Source organism: Nanorana parkeri, unplaced genomic scaffold (assembly GCF_000935625.1).
Source record: "Nanorana parkeri isolate BGI_ZX_2015 unplaced genomic scaffold, ASM93562v1 scaffold238, whole genome shotgun sequence".
Classification (NCBI taxonomy): Eukaryota; Metazoa; Chordata; class Amphibia; order Anura; family Dicroglossidae; genus Nanorana; species Nanorana parkeri.
The window spans coordinates 741,774-767,214 of record NW_017306506.1 but is presented as its reverse complement, the minus strand read 5'-3'; the positions used below and the strand labels follow the sequence as shown (position 1 = coordinate 767,214).

The 25,441-nt window shown below is 41.4% G+C and overlaps 1 protein-coding gene across 1 annotated transcript; it reads left to right on the top strand.

The window, feature by feature from the left end:
* The first annotated feature begins 348 nt into the window (after positions 1-348).
* On the top strand, positions 349-21,190 carry NEK3 (NIMA related kinase 3). The gene is made up of 14 exons (XM_018556457.1): positions 349-471; positions 1,580-1,701; positions 3,442-3,535; positions 5,297-5,394; positions 6,438-6,521; positions 7,658-7,725; positions 9,627-9,713; positions 12,401-12,455; positions 14,241-14,441; positions 15,032-15,122; positions 16,374-16,499; positions 17,784-17,918; positions 20,291-20,420; positions 21,096-21,190. Exons 1-14 carry the CDS (start codon positions 459-461, stop codon positions 21,166-21,168), a joined length of 1,377 nt encoding a protein of 458 aa, XP_018411959.1. The 5' UTR covers positions 349-458; the 3' UTR covers positions 21,169-21,190.
* Positions 21,191-25,441: the final 4,251 nt, after the last annotated feature.

The following is a 25,441-nucleotide window of genomic DNA, read 5'->3' as shown; positions in this document are numbered from 1 at the left end:
CATCTGTGGATTCTGTTTTTTTTTTTGGCCAGGCAGTGTACTTAATAATATTGTAGTAAATGGCTTTTTAGTTACCTACCTCTTTAATAACCCGTATTGTAGCACTGCTATAATCAGGAGCCGTTTCTATCTATATATACACAGTAGCAGCACAAGGCTTTTTATCTATATACACAGTAACAGCCCAAGGCTTTGACTGCAAATGATGCAAAGGACAGGAGACTTCTGGGTAAATGCCATGATTTACTATGGAGTTACCATTGCCTGCCTGTAGGAGTGGGTGGGAGGAGGTGTACATACAGGAAGAGAGAGCAGTTACTGAGCACACCCAGAAACACCCGAGTGTCTGATCAATGTATTACTAGCTGAGCACAGACACAATGCTAGATCCATGCACTGCACTCTATAACAACACAACACAGCCATCTGCATGACACTGCACTGGAGACGACAACTGAATGACCACTAACGGTATGACCTGCTGAGCTCATTTATTCATTGTGTATTATATAATGACAGCTGGCTGGAAGCAATGAATGCAAGCATTGTGACAAATCAAGCAGCAGAAGCCGGGCAGCAATTTCACGCCAAATATCAGACCAGGGAAATGTTTTCCATGAAAGAGCGTTGACTAGTGAAAGCTCAAGAGAGATAACTGAATGGCATGTTCAGTATATTTAAAGCGTCAGACTCGGATAGCGAAATGCCATCTTTGAAAATTCCATTATCTTCTACTTTGTGGCTATCGGAGTCTTGCAATGCCTCATGGGACTTGTAGTTCTGCAGCAGCTGGAGTGCCTAGGATGCCTTCCCCTGGAATAGACTGTAAACCCCGAACATGCTGATCACGTCTACTGATAATGTACAGATAATACGGAAATCGGATGATCATCAGAGTCAGGCACAGATAATAATGTGTTGTCTGTGGAAACCCTTCTGTAAAACGGGACACAGACACTATTCAACAGTTGGATGTTTATTCACAACCTGTCTTTTTTGCAGCAGTCTCTTCAATGTACAGAGATGCTCTATTTGTACACATTGTCCTGTTTAGTACAAGGTACTGGCTAATCCAGGGCAGCAATACAATAGCTGCCAGCCAGAGCTTTTAAATGCTGAACGCCAAGCACAAAAACTTTCAGCTAAAATTAATTTCTCAATTGACAAGTTGTCAATCTACTTTGCATGCACCAATTGCCTTTGCAAACATAGATATTACAATTTGAAAGTAGCAGTGACATCATCACTGTGCTGTACATAGCCTGTGCAGAGATGTGGGAGGGGCCCAGCAGGCTCCACCCACTACAAGCTGCCTACAGAAAACTACAGGAGGGGGTGGAGACAAGACCAGTCAAGCTGCACAAGAAAAATATAACAGGAACTTCCTGCACAAAGGCACAATTTTCACTGTGGATTACTGCACAGATCTAGAAATAAAATGCACAAAGCACTTTAAGATTCAAGTAAGACTACCCATGCCTCTTGTGTTTAGACAACATTTGCTTATCCCAGAGTTCACCTTCAACACCTCCAATCAGTACATTTGCAGGATAATATAACTTCCTTTCTGTCTCGACAGCACCAATGGAGAACTACAAGATTCTCAATGTTATCGGAGAGGGATCATTTGGTAAAGCACTCTTAGTATGCCACCAAAACACCAATCAGAACTACGTCATGAAAGAAGTTCGACTTCCAAAGGTAAGCAAGATGTTGGACTGTACTTTTCTAGTTAATTAGTAATAAATTTTTAATAGTGGCGAGCAATAACTAGCATATGCCGTTCAAGTGAGCTAGAATTGTTCCTCCTAGTGCAATACAGAAGAGACATTCCTGAACCTTCAAGCACAGTCCATCTAGTAACCCCTACTGTATCATTGTATCATTCAGCACTATTGACTTCCAGCAACCCCCCCACTATGTAAATGCTGAACTCCAGACCCTTTATTTAGACATACATCCCAACTGTCCATCATTTGAAATCAAAAGTTATTTTTTATCTACAGTATCAAAAGTATTTAGTTGTACCAAACTTTTTTTTTTTTTTTACCAAGTCTTTAAATTATTCTATATGGGTTTTATGAAAAGCTAAACTACAGGAAACGTAAAGATAAATAAAGCAATTTTGAGTTAAACCAATCATTTTTTTGCACATTGATCGTCATGGTCTGTGTTACTGGAGGCATGTTGGTCAGCTTATTTCAGAAGTACCTTCTTAAAGCCACAGGCTTCTTGTCTGTCTGTGCCAGTCACTATTGGCCAAGGGGCAGTGTACACGCAGTCCATGTTCATTGTCACATTGAAAAAGTGCCAACTTTTTGTGCCAACATGGTCATTGTGTGGCATGGCCATGCACTAAACCCTTTTTTCCTTTGTGTAGGGATAAGCTCAGTGTCACTGCACAAAGATTCCCCCCCGTTCTCAGCTGGGGTGTATTTCATGCAGTCTGCAGTGAAACTGTATTGGAAAAGAGGGGTGTCATTTTAATACCCCCCCTTTAATATGATCCTGATTCCCATTCCACAACTGAATAAACTGAACAATGAACAGGGTATGAGGGCGTCCCCTTCGCAGCAGGCAGAGGCATGTGCAAGCTCCCACCACAACCTTATACACCAGTAAAATTTTGTTCAGAAATTTTCATTTTTGGAAGATTTGTTCTACTTTCCAATGGTTAGTGGGGTCTAATCGACATTCATTTTCGAACGATAGCAATGAGGAAAATCAAAGGAGGAGGATGGAATATTATTCTAACCATGAATGTGATTTTCATTAAGGAAAAACCGTACAAAGAAAATCTGTTTAATACATCTGGGTATTGAACCACATTTTAAGGGCTTTCAAATGAAATTAGGTGACTTAGCAATGGCAAGATCGATTTGATGAACAGTCATTCACTAATGTTCAAACAAAAATTCTAACATTGCATGGCCAGCTTAAGGCTACATATACACCTATACTTGAGGTGCGTTTAGGGATTCCTGCTGCAGGAAATCGCAAGTTCCTGATTCAGGAATTCTTAATCTCACAGCGCCAACTGCTATCAAAATACCCAAGCAAAGCTGGCAGCTGACCGAAGGAATTTACATGTTCCTTCCTAAAAAGTTGATCCAATAATCAACTTCTGTCAAGGGAATAGGGTCACTAGCGCAGCGAATTTCAGCCGACTCCTGCTGAAGTGGCCAAAATTGGCTTGTGTGCACCCACCTTTAAAGGTAGGGTTAATGTTAGAGGGGACTTAGGGTAGGGCACTAAAACAAACAGCAGTGATCCAGTAGCACCAAAATCTCATACCCCTTGGATGTAATCTAGTTGGATGCCATATGCAGCAGATATGTTTTTATTTTTCGGGTAAGATTTATCGGATTTGACACTAATGGTCGTCATGTACTGGAGCTTAACATTAAGCTATATTTAGAATTACAAAATAGATGTTTTCAGTCCTCAGGGGCAAGCCGAGATTCCAGACAAGAGGCCATTCTTCTGGCTAAGATGAAGCACCCCAATATCGTGAAATTCAGAGAGTCATTTGAAGGTATGGTATATATAATAAACTTTGTATACTCGAGTTTCTTACTATACTTCTGTTTACTCTACAATCACGATGGTTTGTCTCATTCTACCCAACATGCCTTTCTTTATAAATTACACATGTATTGTCACAATTAAAGTGTACCTGTGAACATGTAAAATAAGAGAAAACATATTCAGTACCAAGAAGTAATACATGCACATTTCCCTGATTTCCATACCTTTAAAAACACTGCAAGTATAGAATACCCGTTGATCTGCTAGAAATCCAGTGAGCTTCTAACGTCCTGTTTGGACTGACAATGCTTCTTCTGCTGCACTAAAATCCCAAGCAGCGTTCTCCACCGCTGTACTAGAGAACTTATGTTATGGAGCTGAGGAGTGGCAGAAGTGTTTTGTAGTCCATCAGATGAGAACTGGGCAGGGGTGACAGCAGAGGAAGAGGCAGTAATGTCAGCTCACTACGGACGTTTTTGTTTGGTTTTGGACAGAGTAGGGGAGGGTATAAAGCTATAAAGCCCAGTCGGTAAATTTTTTGTCTCCCTTTCTGTGTGCCATTGGGGATTGTGAGAGGAAAATCTCCCCAAAGAGAGGGGAATTGTGAGAGGAAATCTCCCCAAAGAGAGGGGAATTGCCCTCTTAGTTCTCACATTAACAGGTCCCCCCATTTGGAAGAGATACACTCACCTCCTACTCTGGTGATACTCAAAATTTGGATTTCCCATCACCAGGACAAATTGAGAGGGTAAATCTCCCCGGCTGGGACACAGGTGTTCAAAACTAGAAAAAAACGTTCCTCCATTACGTACAATTTACGAAAGTCAGTGGCCAAAATGTACAACTCCTTCACCAATCAAAAGGCTTCTTATAGTTAGAGAAAGCTTAGAAATGATTGTGCTCAAATAGAAGCAGCATATAAGACCCTGGCAGTTGGTGGGAGCACAGACAACATTCTTTCTTAACTATTCCTTTGCACACTCCTTTGATTGGCTTCAGTCACTGTTTGGCGGACCAGTTTTGGCCCAGCTCCTTTGACAATAGTCAATTGAAAGATCAAATTTGTCAAACGGAGGTGTGCTGGCAAGACCACCCACGGCTTGAATTTTGCCCAAGTTAGCTGGACTCGGTCAAAATTCTAGCACTGTATGGCCAGCTTAGGTAGACAGATGGGGTGGGGGTTCAGTGCATTTAGCTCAGGAGGGATTGAAGGATGAATAAGCATAGGTTTAGATAAACCTGAATGGGGGCTTTGAGGAACTTTTTAGTTCTGGCATTCCTCTATACACTGTATATGAGGCAACAAGAAGTCTGTAGAGGTCCCATAATTACCAAAATACGGGTAGAAAAGACTGAGGTGTATTGGTACAGGACAGAAAAGTTTGGATGAAAAACTGAAGTACTGGTAAGGTAACCTATGCTTCCTGTATTCATCTCAAGGCTTCGGTTTTGACTGGGCTCTACAGTGTAAATTACCAGCATAATTATACTTTAAGTTGCATGTATGCACAAAACAATATGGACATGTTTCACAACAGAATGCAGAGCTGGCGGAGAAGGTAAAATATCTGAGCACAAAGATCAACTATGTAATGATATTGATTGCATCATTACAGACTTCTGGAGAATATTTTCCAGGTCATCTTGCTTCTCAGTTCCCGTTGGTGAGCTGATATGTCAGTTTAGTTTTATACAGTAAATTGATTTATTTTCTTCAAATGCCTCTACAAAATAATTCCCCCTCTGTTTTTGTTTTTTTTGTTGACAGAGGATGGCCATCTGTACATAGTGATGGAGTATTGTGAAAGAGGTGACCTGCTGGTGACCATTAAACATCAGAGGGGAAAGCTTTTCTCTGAACAGAATGTGAGTGTGGGAAATTGTCATAGCAACATAATGTGCATTTAACCAGCTTCAGCTTCTACTCATCATAACAGGAACATAGACAGCACCATCATTAATAACCTATCACCAACACGTTTCTCTACTGGTGTGTGCCCAGATGAAGCTTTTCCTGATGGGGAGGAGATAACCATATATTATGTCATATAAACATGTCTTCATTTCACAAGAGATAAAAATTAGTATGTCTAGCATTTTTTTTAATGTAAAGCTTTATTTTAAGTTTTTTACAGAATAAGAGTAAAAATACACGAGTTATCAATAATAAATATACAATACATGAGGTCTGACATACAGTCAGGATATGAAAAGGCAAAGCATTGTATGATCCCACCATGGTTGAGGTGGGATTTAAAAGAATACATGGGAAGTATTATCTTACATCTTGGTTGTATAAATGAGGGTGTCATCCTGTGTACATCGGGTACAATAGGTGAGGGAATATGAGATTGGGTGGGCTGGAGAGTGTTAAAAGGAGGGTAGAGGTCCCCTGAGCCTTTGATGAACCAACCTGACTCATAAGATGGTTGTATTTGTCTGAGAAGCAAAATATTATCCAGGGGTACCAGGTGCACCAAATATTTTATCTTGGTCATAGAGTGATTTCGTTGAGGTCTTCCATGTTGCAGAATGTATTTTGTTCCCTGCACCAGTCTTGTATGGTAAGTGTGATGGATAGTTTGCATAATTTTGGGCTGGTCATTTTGACCGTAATAATTAGATGTGAGTAAGGACTTTTCATACTTATGCGGGTCTAGGTTATCCAGATGTAGGAGGAAGAATGGGGGGTCATCAGGGGGTTGTGTGCCAGTTATATTGACAATAATGGAGAGAAGTGCCTGCCAGAAGGGTCTGATGATGTCTAGTAATCTTAAACGGACTATTGTCTTACAAGCCCTTTCTCTCCTAATAATTATAAAATAATTACTGAATCAGTCCTAATTAATATCCTGAGCCTTGTCCTCGCCATTGATGTTTACTATATGTTCATTTTGTGTCTCTTGCAGATTCTGCAATGGTTTGTACAGATGTGCCTGGCAGTACAGCATATTCATGAGAAACGGGTCCTACACAGAGATATCAAGTCCAAGGTAAGTTCTGTAATATGTCCTGGCTTCAATCATATATATCCACTTTATTGCCAAAAGTTTTGGGACACCCCTCCAAATCATTGGATTCAGGTGTTCCATGAAATTTCCTTGCTACTAAATATTTCACGGTCAACTGTTAGTGGTATTATAACAAAGTGGAAGCAACTGGGAACAAAAGCAACTCAGCTAAGAAGTGGTAGGCCATGTAAAATGACAGAGCGGGGTCAGCGCATGCCGAAACGCACAGTGCGCAGAAGTCACCAACTATCTGCAGAGTCAATAGCTACAGATCTCCAAACTTTGTGTGGCCTTCAGATTGGCACAACAACAGTGCACAGAGCGCTTCATGGAATGGGTTTCCATGGCAGAGCAGCTGCATCCAAGCCTCACATAACCAAGTGCAATGCAAAGCAATGGATGCAGTGGTGTAATGCACACACCGGCGCTGGATTCTAGAGAAGTGGAGACGTGCTCTCTGGAGTGATGAATCACGCTTCTTTGTCTGGCAATCCGATGGACATGTCTGGGTTTGGCGGTTGCCAGGCGAACGGTATGGGATGCCATTAATACATGTGCGTGTAAAGGCAGGTGTCCCAATACTTTTGGCAATATAGTGTAGTTAGTATTGAAAGTTACTGTGTTAAGATGAATTACCTGCAGCCTAAATTACAAATTTACCAGTATACACCATTTGTATTGTTATCCCTAGCTAACTAATACAAACAGTTGGGTCCACATCCATACACTTCTGCCTATCATTATGCTTCCATGGAGACTTGAGTAAAATTCTATCAATGCTTACCATCATTTTATTTTCCTGATATGTCTCCATAGCAGCATACTGACAAATATTTTTGGGCAAAGAAACTACCCATTAGGATGCTGCCATGGAAACATAAGGAAACACATTTTTTATGGTGGAGTGGGAAGGGTTAGAACCTCTGTCTGGTTCTAAACCTTGGACTTTAATACATAGATTTTTGTGCATGTATACAACTAAAAATCCCCCCAAATCTGTGAACACTAGTTTATGTTTTCTAAGTTTACAGATGTAAACATGGAAGAATCTGAAAAATGTAGACAACTGGTCATTTATGTAACAATTTTTGTGCCATTCACATGTTCTTTATATGCAGAATATTTTTCTAACACAAAGCAGAAGAATAAAGTTGGGAGATTTTGGATCAGCACGTATTCTTAGCAGGTATGTGTCTTACTATGGTCACAATGTAACGCCATTGATATCATGTCAGAGAACTATATGTTCTATATACTATATGTTGAAAATGTCAGGCATACAGTATGCATTACACAAAGAATGAAAGCTCCATCAGAGCTTTGGATAGTTTACAGACTGGGTCTTATGTACAGTTACCCTTAAGGTCTTAAAGTCTTGGCAATAATTAAAAAAATCCTGAATCTACCAACTTTTCCTTTTCACCACTGCAATTTCCAGGATTATTCAATTTTCTTTTGGAGAAATCATAATAATGTGTTACATGACTTTTACAAACTTGCTGGCAAATATCTAAAACTGGTACAGAGGATTTTTGTTTTATTTGAGTGCTTGTTTCTTAACTCATTTAACACCCAATTGTCTCTAACCATACCCAGACCTGGTCACATTGCTAGACAAAATGGGTATTGCATGGGATTGGAAGCATAATGAAGTGATATAGCGAGGGTTAATCTGAAACTAGGAAACAGCATGTGGAAGTGATAATTGTGCAGCATTGGTTGAAAGGTTCCCTGCATGCTGGGGGATCTTTATTATCAATAAAGAACTATACTGTGTTGTTTACTGCACACATCCAAAAAAATGGCAACCTGGAAGAAAAATGGCAGTGCCTCAAATGTTTGATGATCAGAAGAAAGACAGGAAGCTCTGGGCTCCTTTTCTGAAATGTGCCTGTCCACTAGCTTTAGGATATAGGGTGTATTGTGGTGTGAATGAGCTAAAAACAATAGGATGCACTATATCACCACTCAGTGGCGTAACCAGAGTTATGGGCGCCCGGGGCAGAAATTTATTTCGCCCCCCTCTCCCCATTATATAAACATCCACTGGAACTGTACCCCACCCCCACACATGTTTTTTTTTAATTTTTTAAAATATTTTATTTTAATTTTTTTAATAAACTTTTTAATTTTTTGTAAATTAATTGTTATTAATTCATTTTGTATTAAATATTTGTATTTTTTACGTTACTTTTAGGGGTTTCGAGGAAATATTAGGGGTCTAAACAGACCCCTGATATTTCCCTTTTTAAAATAGAAAAAGAGATTGAGAACACAGAATCTTCTGTATCCCCTGTTATCAATGAACAGGAATCCTTTATAAGTGTTCCTGTTCATTGATAACATAGTATGTTTACTATAACCACAATTATGAATGAACAGGAGGAGATGCAGATCACTTCCCATTCATTCATAATTGAGGATACAGTAACCATACCATGTCCTCAATTGTCTACAAACACTCATCGATCACAGATCACTGAGTGTTTGCTCTCACTCTCCTCTCTGACACACTGTCACAGGAGGCTGAGCGAGCAGTGCACAGAGGAGAGCCCAGCCTCCAGTGACAGTGTGGGCTGTCTCTGCCCCCACACCGCTCTGCCAGACTGTGATAGGCGGCTGAGCAGTGTGTGGGAGGAGAGACACCGGCCGCTCACGGCGGTCTCCTCCCGCAGCGCTCGGCCGGCTGTCACTTTCTCTCCTCCCCGCTGGGACACAGAGCAGCGCCCAGCGGGGAGGAAAGAAATCACGGCTGCATCGACAAAACGGCAGGAAAATGGCACTTTCCGCATTTAGCCAGATGTGCCATTTTCAGCCGGCGCCCCCCTTCAGCTTCACGCCCGGGGCCAGCGCACTGGCTGCCCCCCGGGTTGTTACGCCAATGTCACCATCCTATCAGACAAAGAGGGGCTGATAAGTGAGACAGTTTTGCTGTGAATATACAGTATAGTGGGTGAGCTAAGCACAGAAAGTCAATGGCATACAGTTTTATAGAAAAAAGAAATGTAATAAATATATAAATCTTGATTATTGTAATGTAAGCTGTCAGTCTAAATTCTATTTGTCCCACTTTTTCTTTTTGTTTAGTCCGATGGCTCATGCATGCACGTACGTTGGCACACCCTATTATGTGCCACCTGAGATTTGGGAGAATGTACCATATAATAATAAAAGGTAAGTGTTATTGCCAGTGCAGTTCTAGCAGTTTACGTACATGTATTAAACAGCATTAATGATGTCCTTGTCCATAAAGCTCTCATTTTAAAAATGAGTTTACATGGATTAAATGTATGCTTATCATCTTTACTGGTTCTTGGGACAGTAGACAGTGAGACAGTGAGACAGTGTAGTAAGGCCAAGAGCAATTGTGTTATTCTAAAACATCCTACCTGTTCTTATGTTGGGATGGGGTGATCCTCATTGGGATCCACTAAATTTCTAGTCTGGTAGAGGGCATTCACAGCACTTTATCCTTCTCTTCTTCTACCATTGCAGAATATGATCACAACACCTATACTGCAATTTGTACCAGTGTTGTGGTAATCTACAAGGACATTATATATAATTCAATAAAGCAGTAGAATGGGTACTACTGATGTGCAAAGTGCAGTATCCCAAATTGATTTCAGTTAAGTGAAGTGAGAACATTGAAAAATAACATTGAATAAGCCTGGATGTATGATACTTAAGAAAATCAATACTCATTATGGGTTCCACAAATACTTCCCTAGCTGCCATCTATCCTTCTTCCCCCGATCCTAATCAATGACCATGTCACCGGTCACACATTCTAACGTAGTGACAACCTTTGATAGAACACCGCCATCAGGGGGGTATGGCCGGGTACCCATGTTAGCGGTCTGGGGGCCTCTTACATGGGGGGTATCAACTATACCGGGGCGGCATGGCAGAGGTGACAGGGGAGGGGGTGGAGGAGGCCGGGCCCCAGCAGCAGCAGGTAAGAGGAGGTACAGGGAAAGGGATCCTGATGACCAGACCACCTGGGACCCTGCAGAGCCCACCATAGAGAGTCTCAGGTGGGCTATGCAGGATCTATGGTGTGCTCTGCAGGGTCTCAGGTAAGTCCAGCACGCTACTGCAACATTAGAGACTGCTGTGGGGGGGCGGATGCCAGTGTGATCCGCTCCAGCGCCCCCCTCGTCTTGGGAGGGGGGCCCAAGATAAAGATAAAATCTTGCACCAGGGCCCTTTGGTTATTAGGTCCGCCACTGCTAATCAATCATTACTAGTAGATCCCTCCTATAACCTGGCCTGTTATGTTTTAACCTCTGAAGCCTGTAGATACACAACCTTTGGCGCCTAAAGTATTTTAACTTATAATATAGGTACACGTTAGCCAGTTATTTTACAGGGAAATGCTGCCTCTATCATCTATAGGCATACACCTACTGTGCCTAATGGTAATGAGTCCTGCCTAACACACTAGTGTTGCCCCACAATTTCCCCCATGAAAATAGGGAAGATGGCAGCAATCTGCCCACAATGCCAATTTTCTACCCCTCGTCTCTTAATTCAAATGAAGAGGAATGTCCTCTTGAGTAGAATATACTTCTTTATGGACCTACAGGCCGAATAAGCTGCCTGGTAACACTCAGACTGTGCATGCATGACCAACAGTACTCAGGCATGCTACATACACCAAAAAAAATCTATACAGTATACAGGGCATCCATAGCACATGCTGTCCCTCTCCCCCTACTAGCAATCACCCTGCCGCTTTTACAGGCAATTTCTGTCAGTCCAAATGAGTAACCTAGCAGGGCTTGCTGCCACTACTGTCAAAAACAGATCTTTTGAACAGTGTTTGTAAACACTGACCATAAGACTGACTCAGAAATACAATAATTGTTACATTGAATTTCCTCTTTTCTATTCATATGATTCAGAGGGTGACGTATAATCTGCATATAATGGCTCTTAAAAAATCCCTTTAAGAAAAAGGATTTAACCCCTTAATAATCACCAGCTAATTCTAATCAACCCTAATGAACTCCTTCTCCCCTTAGTTATTCTTCTGCTTTTTTTCTTTAAACCATTAATAAATAAAAACATTTATTTGTTTTTTATCAGTTTCATTCATTAAAAAATTCACAAAATTCAAAAAAAGCCTTTCATTTCATTTGTAAATATTTTTGCAATGATTTGTACCAGAATCATAATTTTAGTGTCATTAAAAATGAGTCAGATTGTAGAATTAGTCAAATTATATAATAAAATACTTTTTACTAAACACTATTTTTTGAAAAGTAACACTGATCAAAGCAGAAATGTAAAAATTGCTCTACTACTACTACTATCATCATAAGCTATATACTATATGTACTAGAGCTTATGTCACGTATCCTCATTGCATACTGAATTTTTTTTCCATACCCCCTCTGCACAAGCCCTAAAATACAGTTTTTAATGGTAACAATGGTTCTAGCCGTTGCTGATATATATATATATATATATAAGGTGCAAACTCTAGAACCTCCTGATCCTGCCTACTTCTGGCAATTTTGTACCACCACTACTTCCCTATTTATTTCTGTGACTCTCCATAATTCTCTGCAGCTTTGTAGCCTATAACCATAGAGGAGCAGTGCTAGGGTCACACAGAGGTATGACATAAACAATGTCCCATATGCACTTCATTACCCCTCTGCCCACCATACACGGTTAGACATGCACCCCAAAGGACTCTGCAGAACAAGCACCGCAGCACTCCCTCCCAGGGTCAGTAACTGACATCATTCTTCAAACACTAAGACACTATTATTTTATCATAATTCATTTTAATAAACTATACAGCTTCATTTCTACACATCTCATCGCAGTAATCCCGTTCTCTGTTTCAGTGATATCTGGTCATTGGGATGTGTGTTATATGAGATCTGTACTCTAAAACATCCAGTAAGTAGCACTTTTATTTCATTTTTTTTACATATTATAGAAAATGCTTTGTTTTGGGGTATTTTGATTTAATGACAAAAGCTGAATCTTAATATAAGGGTTGGATTTATTTACAAATTGGGACATACATAATCTCTAGTTACAATTAAGGACTACGGATAGGGAGGTGAGTATAGGAATTGGGGTCTTGATCATTTTGCTAGCACCATCATTCTCACTAATCCATGCCAGGGCCTTTTTCTCTCTCCTTGGAAAACTCCCAGCAAGCGTGTCCCATCAAATTGTTTTCTTGCTTGCAGAGTCCAGAAAGACGTGTCCTAGAGGTCATGAAGGGTTACCACTGTTCGTGTGTGTGTGTGTGTGTGTGTGTGTGTGTGTGTGTGTGTGTGTGTGTATTGAAATATTGAAATACTGTGATTTATAATTATCTATGTACATGTGAGCAGTCCTTTTGATTGGCAACTTGAAAACAACAACAGATTGTCTGCAGTAATGATCGGTAGCCAGAGACCATGTACCCTGGGCTACCCAAGAACTGAGAAATAGCTGCTTTTTCATGGAAGTGAAAAGATGAAAATGTCATGGTTATACTGACATGTCAGTCAAGAGAAGTCAAGAGAAGACTTACACAGTCAAGAGAAGTGTGAATTTTTAAATAACAGTTGCTTAAACTTTGAGCGGCCACAGCTGCTGGTACAAATTTAACACAATAGTGGTGAATGGTATACTAGTGTTGGTTGGGCTCATGGATCGGCTTGAAAACATAACCAGTGACATAAACTACATTTAGTATGAAAGAGAGCTTCCTAGATACCTTTGTCAATTATATCACATTCATAAAATAAAATTGTATCCATTAAATAATCTCTGCTTGTTTTCTGGTTTACAGGATGCGTATAGTTTAGGTGGTACCACAAGTGCAGGCTCAAAATCCATTCAAGTCCTCATTAAAAGGAAAATGTTGTTATCTTTAGTTTGTTCATTGAATATTAACATAACCCCAGAAATATGTTGGAGACAATAGAACCCTTCCTTTAGTTTTATGGTTTCTCCATGGTTCTGACACACACTATTAGGGGTTTGAACTGTTCCTTTGTGTAGCCATGCCTCCATAGCATGTCATGGGTGATTAAGCCCTGATTCATACTTACCAAGTAGGTGCGATTAGGGATTCCTGCACCAGGAACTTGTGATTTCCTACAGCAGGAATCCCTAATCTGCCATTTATAAGTGGCAGCTCAGCTGTCTCCTGTTCAAGTTAAAGACCAGGTGACAGCGGTTGCATCTGAAAGCAGCAGAATGCTCACACACCACATGTAATCGTATGTGATAAGATTACATGCAGTTAGGAATCAATCACTAATTCTGGAAGCATCTATTCTGTGTCCAGGGATAGTGATCTCTTCCTAACCGCATATAATCATATCGCACACGATTACATGCAGTGTGTCAGCATTCTGCTGCTTTCAGATGCAGCCGCTGTTACCTGATCCTGCCCTGCTGCAGGAATTCCAAATCGCACCTACTTGGTAGGTGTGAACGAGGGCTAAGTCTCATAAAACATTTGCCTCATGACAAAAAGCTAGATCCACTCATTCTGCATAAATCATTGTCCTGTGCTTGTCAGAACCGGATTGCTGTGGTGCAGCAGTATTCTTATTTTAGACCCTTTCCTAACTTAGGTCAGCTTAGCAATGTATATTTTGTAACAGCACCAAAAACGTACACCTACACCTTACTGTAGCTCATAAATTTAACTACAAACTAATATTCTTTTTTCTCAAGTTCCAGGCAGGAGGCTGGAAAAATCTAATACTGAAGATTTGCCATGGATCTTACAGTCCTCTCCCCTCACTATACTCCTATGAACTGCGTAGTCTCATCAAACAGATGTTCCGCAAAGACCCACGACAGCGGCCTTCCGCCAATACCATTTTGACCAGAAGAGGTCTACTGAAAGTGGTCAAATCTACTGTGGTTACACAGGTAAAGATATTTTGCTTTACTTTAAGGAAATAGTTTTTTTGCTTTAGCAAGAGGTCAGCTTTTCCATTGTATGGGTCTCCTTTGGAGACATTTCCCCTCACTTTCAGTCCTGAAAGGAAGTGTGGAGAATCTCCTCAATGACGACAGCAACTACAATCAAAATCTGACTGGGATTTACAATACAATACATGCCTGATAAAGGGATCTTAAGTGGCCCCGAAACATTGCCTTACTTGTGACAAGATGGATATGCGTCCATAAAGATGTTTATTGCACACTTGACCTTGGTGTGCTGGTCAAATGATATAAGCACCCGTGGCTTAGGGCATGCAGCTAATTCAGCCAAATGTAAAACTGTTGGCAGAGGACACAGAAGAATTCTATTGACTGTAAGATGAAACAAATTGTCAAAGCCTATTTTAAATGACATTGCAGGAAACTCTGATTTTAAACCAGATGTGCAGAGATAATTGCTGTGTGCAAAATGTAATGTAATATAGGTAGTGTGTATGGTAGTGTACTGGTGATGTGCGTGCATTTGGTAAGAAACTGTTATTTGCAAGTGAATTAATTATGTACTACTTTAATAGACAGATGATGAGATGCCTGAAAACTACCCACAAGATGAACTGACTTCAGCTATTCAGCACATAAATGAACCATCAGCACCTCTGGAAGACGGTATAAACATAATTTATGTGTAGTAGAACTTTAGTCCTGAATGTACTATCATTTTAAGAGCCCCATTTGTATTGCAACAATGTATTTCTCATTGCGTCTCATATTGTTTTTTACCTATAGTGTTTATTTCTTGTTAGGCTAAGAAGATTTAATGATAGCGATTGCAGGAGAAATAATTTTCTCATATATCACAATAATGTGATTTAATGGTAGTGATAATTCCTGTTGTATTTAATGTTGTCTGTTTTTTTGTTGTTTTTTAAATCATCAACTCAAAAGTGATAGTTTTAGGTAAAGGTGAATCTTTTAAGGCTGCCCCAGCCCCTGGCTTCTTTTATTGTTCAGATACTCCAACAATAAGGTCCCATTCACACCTGTAAATTAGGCTGGATCTCTGAGTCCCATGAATTCCTTGAGACTTCAACAATCTCCTGCAGGCAGGAGGGACTATATAATCCAATGACAGTTGGCACCTCCTGCAGCTGTTTGTAGCCTGTTCACATTTAATTGCACATGCTGCGATTACCTGCCAGCCACCACACCTGCATGCATGTAGTTTTCCGGGGGTAGTCGCAGATTGTGATTACTTGCAAGGAAAACCTGTGAACAGTTGCAGGTGGTAAGAGCTGTCATTAGATTATACAGTGCCTCCCACTCACAGCACATGAGTCTTATGGAGAAAGTCATAAGACTCAGTGATTTTTAAATCTGCAACTTTCATTAAAATAATACCTGGCTACCCGGCCATGAAGGTTCTTGTTTGGACACTTCCTCTTATAGGGTGACAATGCTCTGCTCCTGTCTTCCAATTGTGATCCTGTCACATGGGCTTCTAATGGAGACTACAAGTGGCCTTTTTAACACCTACTACTCAGGTATGGTTCATTGTTTTCACTATTAGAACACCCGCCCTCGAGAAATGTAATCGTTGGAGTGCATGTAGCTACAAAGCGACTACAGGAGATCAAAAGCAATGAGATGCAACAAAGAGTGCAAAAATGGTAAAAACTCATTTTTTTAAAATAATCGTTTATATGATACACAGTGCTTTAGCCAACTAAATGTTGGTTAGACTTCATATGTACTTTAAAGTTCTGTTACTGAGCAAAGCGTACATACAGATGCTGTAGAGTAATGCCATGGACTCTGAACATTATGGAACTGTATAAATAACTGATGGAACAGTATTGTGCCATAAAAATATATACACACATATATATATATACACATATACATTCTGTTCTCATACAGCACAGCACTCCAAACCTCTCTGTTCAGGAAGGCGACATTGGAAGAAGAAACCCACAGACACAGTTGTAAATATTCTGGAGGATGCCACCAGCCTCACATCAAGTGTAGAGGCTAACAGAAGTGTGGGTAAGTGGGCTTCCAAAAGGTTTGTATTTCTGTCCATCCAGTCCTGATATATACACAGCCCCATCATACAGCACAGGACAGAAGACCTGATTTTTCTCTGCTGCAGTTTAGTTACCATTACAGGTCTTGTTCCTCACCCAGCCTGTGACTGGAGAGTAAAAAGAGAGGCAGCATAATGTTAATGTGCCCATACTCTGGCCGAATTGCAGCCGTTTTTTAATGTACCGGCCGGAATTCGCACAGTGTGTGAGGCTGTCGGCTCCCTTTCAGCCGGCATTCCTCGATCAGCTGATCAATCTTTGTACGATCAGAGCGGGCGGCCAATGAGCTGCCCTCTCTGATCGTGTACTCTGACAGGGGCCGGCAGCGGTGATTCCTCGATCGACATGCTGTTTGTGTTGATGGAGGAATTGGGTCAGTTTTATTTTCATTCAGCTCGTGGTTTGAATGAAAAAAAATTGATAGGTATATGGCCAGCCTTAATGTCTCTGTCAATCTGCTATCTCCTCTTATCAGCACGTTCCTTGTTAGCACATGAGCACTTCAGCACAACTGACTGGCTCCTTGTGCTGCTTCTTCATTTCCCAGTTTGAGCTCTGCTGTACAGGGGATTACAAGAGGCTCTTATCAGGTCAGATTCAAGCACTAACACTACTTGCATTTAAAAACATACTTACACACACAGAGCTGCATTCGTTTTTGTCAGTCGTATGGAGAATTGTCTCACAATTGTTTTAAAATTGTCGCAAACCTCCTGGAGGACAGCTGAATAGCCCTGAATGCTTAGCTGACTTGAGGGTATGAAGTTGAATTATCTTTGCACTACTTTAGTAAATGCTCAGGAGGACTTGAATGTGCGACAGTTTGGAGGTCTTTTAATGTTGCAAATGCTGAACGCAATTACTGTGCAATTGAGCGATTATGTGAAATGGAAATATCGCAAACATTCTTATGTCACAAGAACACTGCAAAAAAGACACATAACATAGAGATCATGCTGCGGTTAGTTAGCATGATATTTTGGTCTTTGCGATTAGAACATTTTGTGGCGTACACAATTTTTTGTGGCATTCATAAATTCCCCCATTACATTTTTCAAAAAGTGTTCATAATTGGTATTTTTGTAATCTATTAATATTGAGAACATAAGAACTGTGTCCCACGTGGCTTGATTATAGTTTGTTTATAGTTCCTTGGATCTCAGCTTTTATTCTTTTGGCCATGTACTATAACTTCTAAGAATGTCTCCCTAATACACTGCTGTGTTCTTGGCCCTGTGTCTAGGTGGAGATGTTATCAAATATGAACTGAAGGAGCTGAGAAAGAAGTGGAATAAGGAGACGTCTGAATCATTGCTTAACATCCTAAATAACGCTGATCTCACCACAGCATTTCAAACGTACACCATCTATAAGGCAAGTAAGTGGGATATCAGTTGATACTGTATTATGGACTCATTTGCACATATTTTTCTCTTATACTGTTTATATAGAGCTAATTTACAACATTATCGGGTCAGTTTGTATCTAGAAAAGGATAAACTACTAAGTTCCAGTCTGGTCACTGTGTAAGCCTATATTCCTTTGTGTATTTGAACACTTAGCACTCCTATAAAGTGACACTAAACTCACTTGAGAAACGCTGCCCTAAACTGTAGATATTATAATTATTAGCAGGGGGTTTCCTGAAATCTAAACATTTTTAGGGGTTCCTCTGTGGTAAAAGAGTTGAGAGAAACTGCATTACAAACATGGGGCTCCTTGATGGATTTGCTGTGGGACCCCATCACACACAATTTCCCAGCTCTGCATTCTATTAAAGATAAATAAAAAAAATACAGCTAGATTTTGGCTTACAGTGAAACTAAACTCAGAAGTTAAATCTTAAGAATTCAATCAAGTACCCTAACTATTAAAACTGTATCTTATTTGTGCTACATTTAGCTGTAGATCCTCAAATCATCTCTGATTTGGCTCTGACACTGTCCTTCCTTCTGGAGGGTGACTACTTTTGTTCCCCATGATCCCTGTGTGTGTTGTTAAGTAGTCACCGCTCCAAGCTCACTCCTGTGATGGACTACAATCTCATTTTAGTTTACTAATTTGTATCGAGATTGTAGTAGCGTTAGTAGTAGCTGTAGTAGATTGTAGCATAGCCAATTTGTGTATGTACATGTGGGAGCCATATTTTTTCATTGAGAAGCAGGTTCTGCATCCTGCGTTAGAGTGCTACAATGGTTGTGCCTCACTGCTCCTTCTCACAATGCAAGTCTAAGGCCTGGTTCACACCTGGGCGTTTTACAGCGCGTCCCTACGCTCTGTAAAACGCTCAACATGTGAAAACCAATGATTGTATGGGCATGGTTCCCACCTGGGCGTTTTACAGTGCGTAGGAACGCGCTGCAAAACGCCCTACACCCAAAGAAGTACAGGTGCTTTTTTTGTTACCACGAATCACGTAAAAACGCGCGTCAAACAAGCATATTCGATACGCCTAGGTGTGAACCCAGCCTAAGAGTCCACTGCCTAACTGAAAACAATGCACTCCCTGTGTGCCTGATATCTTATCTCCACAGCTGGTAAGTAGTGAGGTTATATGAGCCTGAGAAAAATACTGAGCTTTGTTTAATAGTTATTGTACAAAACTCTATAATTAGTATAACAAAAATCTATAAAAGCAAGCATTAAAATCAGGGATACAGGGTACCGATACCGAGTATTTGGGCGAGTACCCGTACTTGCCCAAATGCTCATGATATTTATTCCGATACTGGAACTTCTGGTATCAGGAAGCCGGACGGCCAGTCATTACACACTGCCCGGCTTCCTGATTGGGTGGGAAGCCTGTTCCATGCTCCCTCGTCACCAGGGAGCATGGAGCTGGCTTCCCAGCCAATCGGGAAGCGGGGCGGCATGTAATGACTCGCCGCCCGGCTTCCTGATTGGCCAGAAAGCCGGCTCCATGCTTCCTCCTCACCTGGTGGTGAGTGAGCATGGAGACGGCTTCCCGGCTAATCAGGAACCTGGGTGGCGATTCATTACACGCCGGCCAGCTTTCCAGCTATTCGGGAAACTGGGCGGTAAGTCATTACACGCCACCTGGCTTCCTTATCAGTATTCTGGGACTTCCGGTATCGGTATTCGGTATCGGCGAGTACCGGAAAAAAATATCGGTACTCGTACTCGATACAGAAAAAACGGTATTGGTGCATCTCTAATTAAAATGTTATCATATCAACAGTTTGACCTGCTTTAGGGTCTTTATTTGGCTGTCTTCATTTGTGAGGTTGGATCATCAAGTTTACAGGTACCTTTTAGTTGGGGGTTAAGGAGATGGAGCTGTTCGATTGCTTCTCCCATACGTCATTGTGCAGGTGTTCCATAGACATAAGACTGTTGCCTTATTCATCCTAAAAGTGCAACTCTAGTGGAAAATCCACAGGAAAGCTTTTATTGCAGAAGAGGTTCTATATGTCTCTTGTCCAATAAATGTATCCTACCTTCCTGCTAGCAAGTCTCTGAATATTGTACACCGATTTGCGCATGCAGAGACGAAGATGTTATACCCAGAAGATGTCAGCTGTGGTGGGGGAGTTTGAGGATGCTGTATCACTGGAGGAGAGGTAAATAGTGAAGACCTTAGTTTTGTTTTAAACAGCTTACTCAAGCTCCGGTAATCTCTTGTCTACAGGTAGATTAGGGCCATAAAATTGACTAATCTTGAGTACTATCTATCTTACTATGGTCATAAACTATACTCTAAGATCTTCTTTTTCTGTCTATGTAACAAAGAACCTTCAGAAGAATGTCTGAAGGGACCACTGAGCAGTGACATTCCAGGACCAGATGCCACAGACAGCAGAGAGGAGGAGATTGCCGTAGATCCTGAGAGATTGCAGCCAAGATCTGATGATGAGGACACGTAAGTTATGCATGTTCTCCAGAGACCGCACCATGCAGAGCAGTGACATTCAGCAACCCATGGCATTTATTTAGAAACCAGCTACCATTACAATAAGGCCCAATTCACATTGAGCGATTCGCAAATCGCGCGATTTGCATTCTGCGCGATAAACGCGCAATATCGCGCAAATGCTTGCATTGAGCAAGCTAGAATCGCGGCAAAATCCGCTCCAAAAAGGGTCCTGCTGTAGCGACGCACGACCCGCGACAGCGACGGACAGAGCACCATTGAGATGCATTGGAGAGCGATATGGCGTGGTAAATAGCCACGATATCGTGGGAATTACCGCACGATAAATCGCTCAGTGTGAATGGGGCCTAACACTTTAGGTAGTGAAGCAAGCAACCCCAGAAATCTCACCTTCAAAAACAAATGAACATTGGCAGCACCTATATTTACATCCTGACAGGTCCTCTTATTGGTAAATGGAGTGGATTTTGTATACTTTGGATCAGTCACTATGTTTCTTGGATAGTGTTAGCAGTCAACTGATAGACTCTACTTGTTTGAGTTACTTTTTAAGTCTTCAGATGCTCTATAATCCTAATGCTGGGCTTATGACTTTAGCATAATATACAGCATTTTCAGTGTACATTCAGAGGTAACTGACATTTGTATTCTTTCACCCTGCAGAGACTTTGAAGAGGAAGATGTGGACACAGACTGGCTATCAGAGCTGAAAAGGGCAACAGAGGCTCAATATTAAAGCAGATCTATACAAAAGTAGTGAAGAAGTAGTAACGAAATTCTGTTGTGTAGGGCAGGGAGGTAGACACTTACTTGTTTTTCCCTTGATGAAGGTTTTAGTGTTTTATTTAGGTATCTATATACCAAGATGCTGCTTCAAGTACAGAAAATACATGTTGAATTGCCAGAAATCCATCGTGCTCCTTACTTCCTAACAACATAGTGTGTTTGCCGGACCGAAATCCAAACCAGCGTTGTAAGTCCTGCCTGCTGGAGCACATAACTTTGCTTATCTCTCTGCCCCTCTGCACATGCATACATTGATTTGTATCCCAGCAAAACAATGTAACCTTGACTCTCTAGTGCCTGCCCACACGCTGTGTGTAGGGAAAGGCCTCTTGGGAGTTGTAGTTCTGGGGGGGGAGGGGGTACCTGCAGGAACTGTGCTCTTAGCAGCTGCCCCTCCAAGAATTTTAAAAGCCTGGAGATGATGTCACAAGGAGTAATTTCCCTACACAAACAAGGTAAAATAAAGAAAACGAATACTGGTACATGATCTAGAGTAGAGGAGGGAGGTTCGGGATTACATTTGGGTAATGTCTGGGTATACACTTCAAGGCTGGTTCTACTCCCATCTTGTTAGCTTGATAGGCATAACAAGTACAAGTAATTTGTGACATATGAATGCTAGCCTTACACAAGTAGATTTCTCTACTTGTTGGGACCTTGTGGTTAAACATAAGAAGTCTCTTAATTCCCTCATCCACGCTGAACACCAGGGATGGAGGAATCTGTACTGCCGGCTATTGTATCCAGGCTGCCACCGACACCTGGGCCTGCCTGAATACTGCAACAGTGACCGCATCTGATGGGATTTATCTGGTCCAGAACTATGATGGGCAGCATTACAAACCAACAGACAGGCATAGACCAAAGCCTAGATTTAGTCGGTATTTCGAAAAGGCTTGCAGGCATCTCTAGGTTTCTGCATTTCATTTACATTTTCAGGTTAGCCACTTAATAGTAGTGACATATTGACTATAAGCAGTATTTAAGGCATGTCTTCGCATTACCCTTGCAAAGTAATGTCAAACCATCATTACTGAGGACAATACCTGTCTTCCCAACCATCTTTTTGTATGCTCAGAAGCTCAGCTCATTGCACAACACATGGCAATCTTCTGTCCTCTTGCCACTAAGCAACTGAAAGCTGACAGGATATGGCACCTGGAAGTTTCCGAGTGGCTGGAGGACCAGATACCCTCTATACCTGTTTTTTATTCTTTACATCTACAGCAGGAATCTGAATGAAGGAGCTTCAGACTGGACAACTTGTAGGCCAGTTTGAATAGAGAACTATGGGCACACCTTTTTTGGCCATAGTTCTCTTTAGGATCATAGGAGGACATATGCTATGTCTTCCTGTGGCCCAAAGCTCAGCATATAGCAGGCTATATTCTCCTTTAAGCACAGGAAAACAAGATCTTTTTCTTTCTACCTAAACCCTTAGCCCTCGTTCACACCTAAACGTTTTGTAGCGCGTTCTACGCTCGAAGAACGCTCTACAAAACGCTCAAAAATATAAATTGCATTGGAGTCAATGGACTCGTTCCCACCTTGCCGTATTTCCGCCCGTCCCGAACGCGCTACTGAAAAGGTACAGGCACTACTTTGGGCCGTTTTGTAGGGCGTTTCCATTGGAATACAGCCAAGTAGCCTTTGGAATCGCGCGACGGTCGCGCGTCTTTTTTACCGCGAATCGCGGTAAAAAAACCGCGCGACAGACGCGCTTTTGCAATACGCCTAGGTGTGAACCCAGGCTTAGAGTTTCTTTCCGCAGCACTCCAAGCCTTAGTGCAAATAAATGAAATGCTGTTACAGTAGCTATACCATTATTGTCATTTATAAATACTTCAATTTGTTACATTTTCTGCTGGTTTTTACTGTTTTTTAAAGGTAACAATTTTGAATAAATAACAGCTATGATAAGAAAACGTTGTTCATGCTGTCCATTATTTGTACAAAAAGAAAAAAGGTTAGTCATCATAATGTTATCATAATGTTATATCAATGTTCAGCATAATGTCATCCTATTGTTTTCATGCTTTTTGAATCCTCCTCTATACATAAAATGTGTGTTTATTTGAAAAATGGTTAAAAAAAACAAAGTTTTTATTGGTATATAGCAGTTAAGGAGAAAAATAAGTTATAACCAAGGCTTTATAGCAGAATTCCAAGCACAAATTTTATCAACTAGTACCCCCAGGACCGTAAATTACCTTCCCTGCCGCCCCAAGGCCGGGTTCGGCAATGATCCCCAGTAGATGAACACTTTTTTTTTTTTTACTTTTCAAAGTATTTTATTGATTTTTGACATTTTTACAAGGAAATAAAAAAGATGTAACATTTATACATAAGCGTTTACATAGACATATGCATACATTATAGTCTTATGCATGTACATGCACAGTGTAACAAAACTGAACTGACAGTCTTGGGACTACCCGATCGGTAGCAATGGTAATATATACTCAAAACATCTCTAGGTGACTGTCCGAAGATCTCAATAAAACAAAAAGATCCAGCGGATCATAAGGTGGGTCTGGGGGAACTGAGCAAAGAGGGGGAAACAGTGGGAAGGGGAAAGAGCGGGGGAGAGGGGAAAAGAAGAGCGCTTCCTACAGGCTTCTGTGGTGAGGTCTAAATATGATGTATGTATATTTGGGTATATTTGAGACAACCTATCGTTAAAGGGACACAAGCTGCCTATCAAAGGATGGAGGGAGGAAGTGAGTAACCCACGGGTCCCAGATTTTCTCAAATTTAGGCATGGAGTCCTGCACGCGTGCAGAGAGCTTCTCATTGTAAAACGTCCAATGTATTTTATGCTTGACTTCTGATAAGCTTAAGGATTGTGACATCCACGCCCTGGCTATTGTGCGTTTAGCTGCCGACAGTACATGTAACATTAGTTTGAATTGTAGGTTAGTGAGGCCCGACGGTTTGACATTGAGGAGAGCTTCCTGTGGGGTTGGTGAAATATGCTTACCCATGGGTACAAAAATAATCTGAAAGACTCTGCGCCATAGTGTTGCCACAACCGGGCACGACCACCACATGTGAATATATGTACCCTGTCGCTGCATCCTCTCATACAAAGGCCATCACAATCCGGCACAAAGTGTACTGCCTTTGTAGGCACTATATACCAACGGAGAAGTACCTTATAGTTGGCCTCAAGGGTCAGAGCATTTTTGGAACATGACTTGGTACTTTCCCCCACATGTCAACCGTGAAGTCGAGAGCTGCCTGCCAGCGGTCCATATACATGTGGTGGGGCGGACCCGTACCGGTTAGTAGAGAAGAGTATAACTGTGAAATCAGACCTGGGGCATGGGGATCTTGGCTACAAACTCTTTCATACGAAGTCATATGGAAGGAGGGAATTGGAAATTTTATCTGTGAGTGGATGAAGTGTTTAATTTGGAGGTACCTAAACATTTCAACAGGGGGTAGGTTATATGTGAATTGTAAGTCCGGGAACGGAATGACTTGGCGTGCTTCTATAAGTTTGTTTATTATTGTTGCCTTATTTAAGATCCAGTTTCTAAATGATAGGGAGGATTCAAGGCCCGGGAGAAACATGGGGTTCCTGAGTATAGACAGTAAGGGGCAATGTGGTGATATTAGTTCACTGGAGTATTTTACAGAGTCCCATATCTTGAGGGAGAGTCGGGTGATTGGATTGGTTAGAAAGGATCTAGCATTTGGGGTAATCCACAGGAGGTTGTCTATAGCAATGGGGTCGCAGTCCATCGCCTCTAGGGAGACCCACAAGGGAGACTCACCATTCGCGTGGTATTTGGCGATAGTAGCAATTTGAGCAGCTTGATAATATTTTTGGAGGTTCGGGACTCCCAATCCTCCTTCTGGCCTGCTGTGGTACATCACCTTCCTGGGAAGGCGAGGTTTCTTATTAGACCATATAATCGCCGAGAACACTTGTAAAGAAACAGGTGATTTCTCCTATTCTACATTTAGACTTCAAACCTGTGCCGCCCCTCTGCTCAGTGCCGCCCCGAGGCCGGGTCTCAGTGGCCTTGCCTGGGAATCCGGCCCAGTCTACCCCCACACTGCAAGGGTTAACTGCTCTTTTTTGTCAGGAAGCCAGGAAGGTGATGCCACTCTCTGTGTTAGCTTTAAAGAATACAATGGTGTTACCTCCCCACAGGCACCCTGTTGATTGGACAATTAAAGAGCAGCTACACACTGATACATCATCAATTCTACTC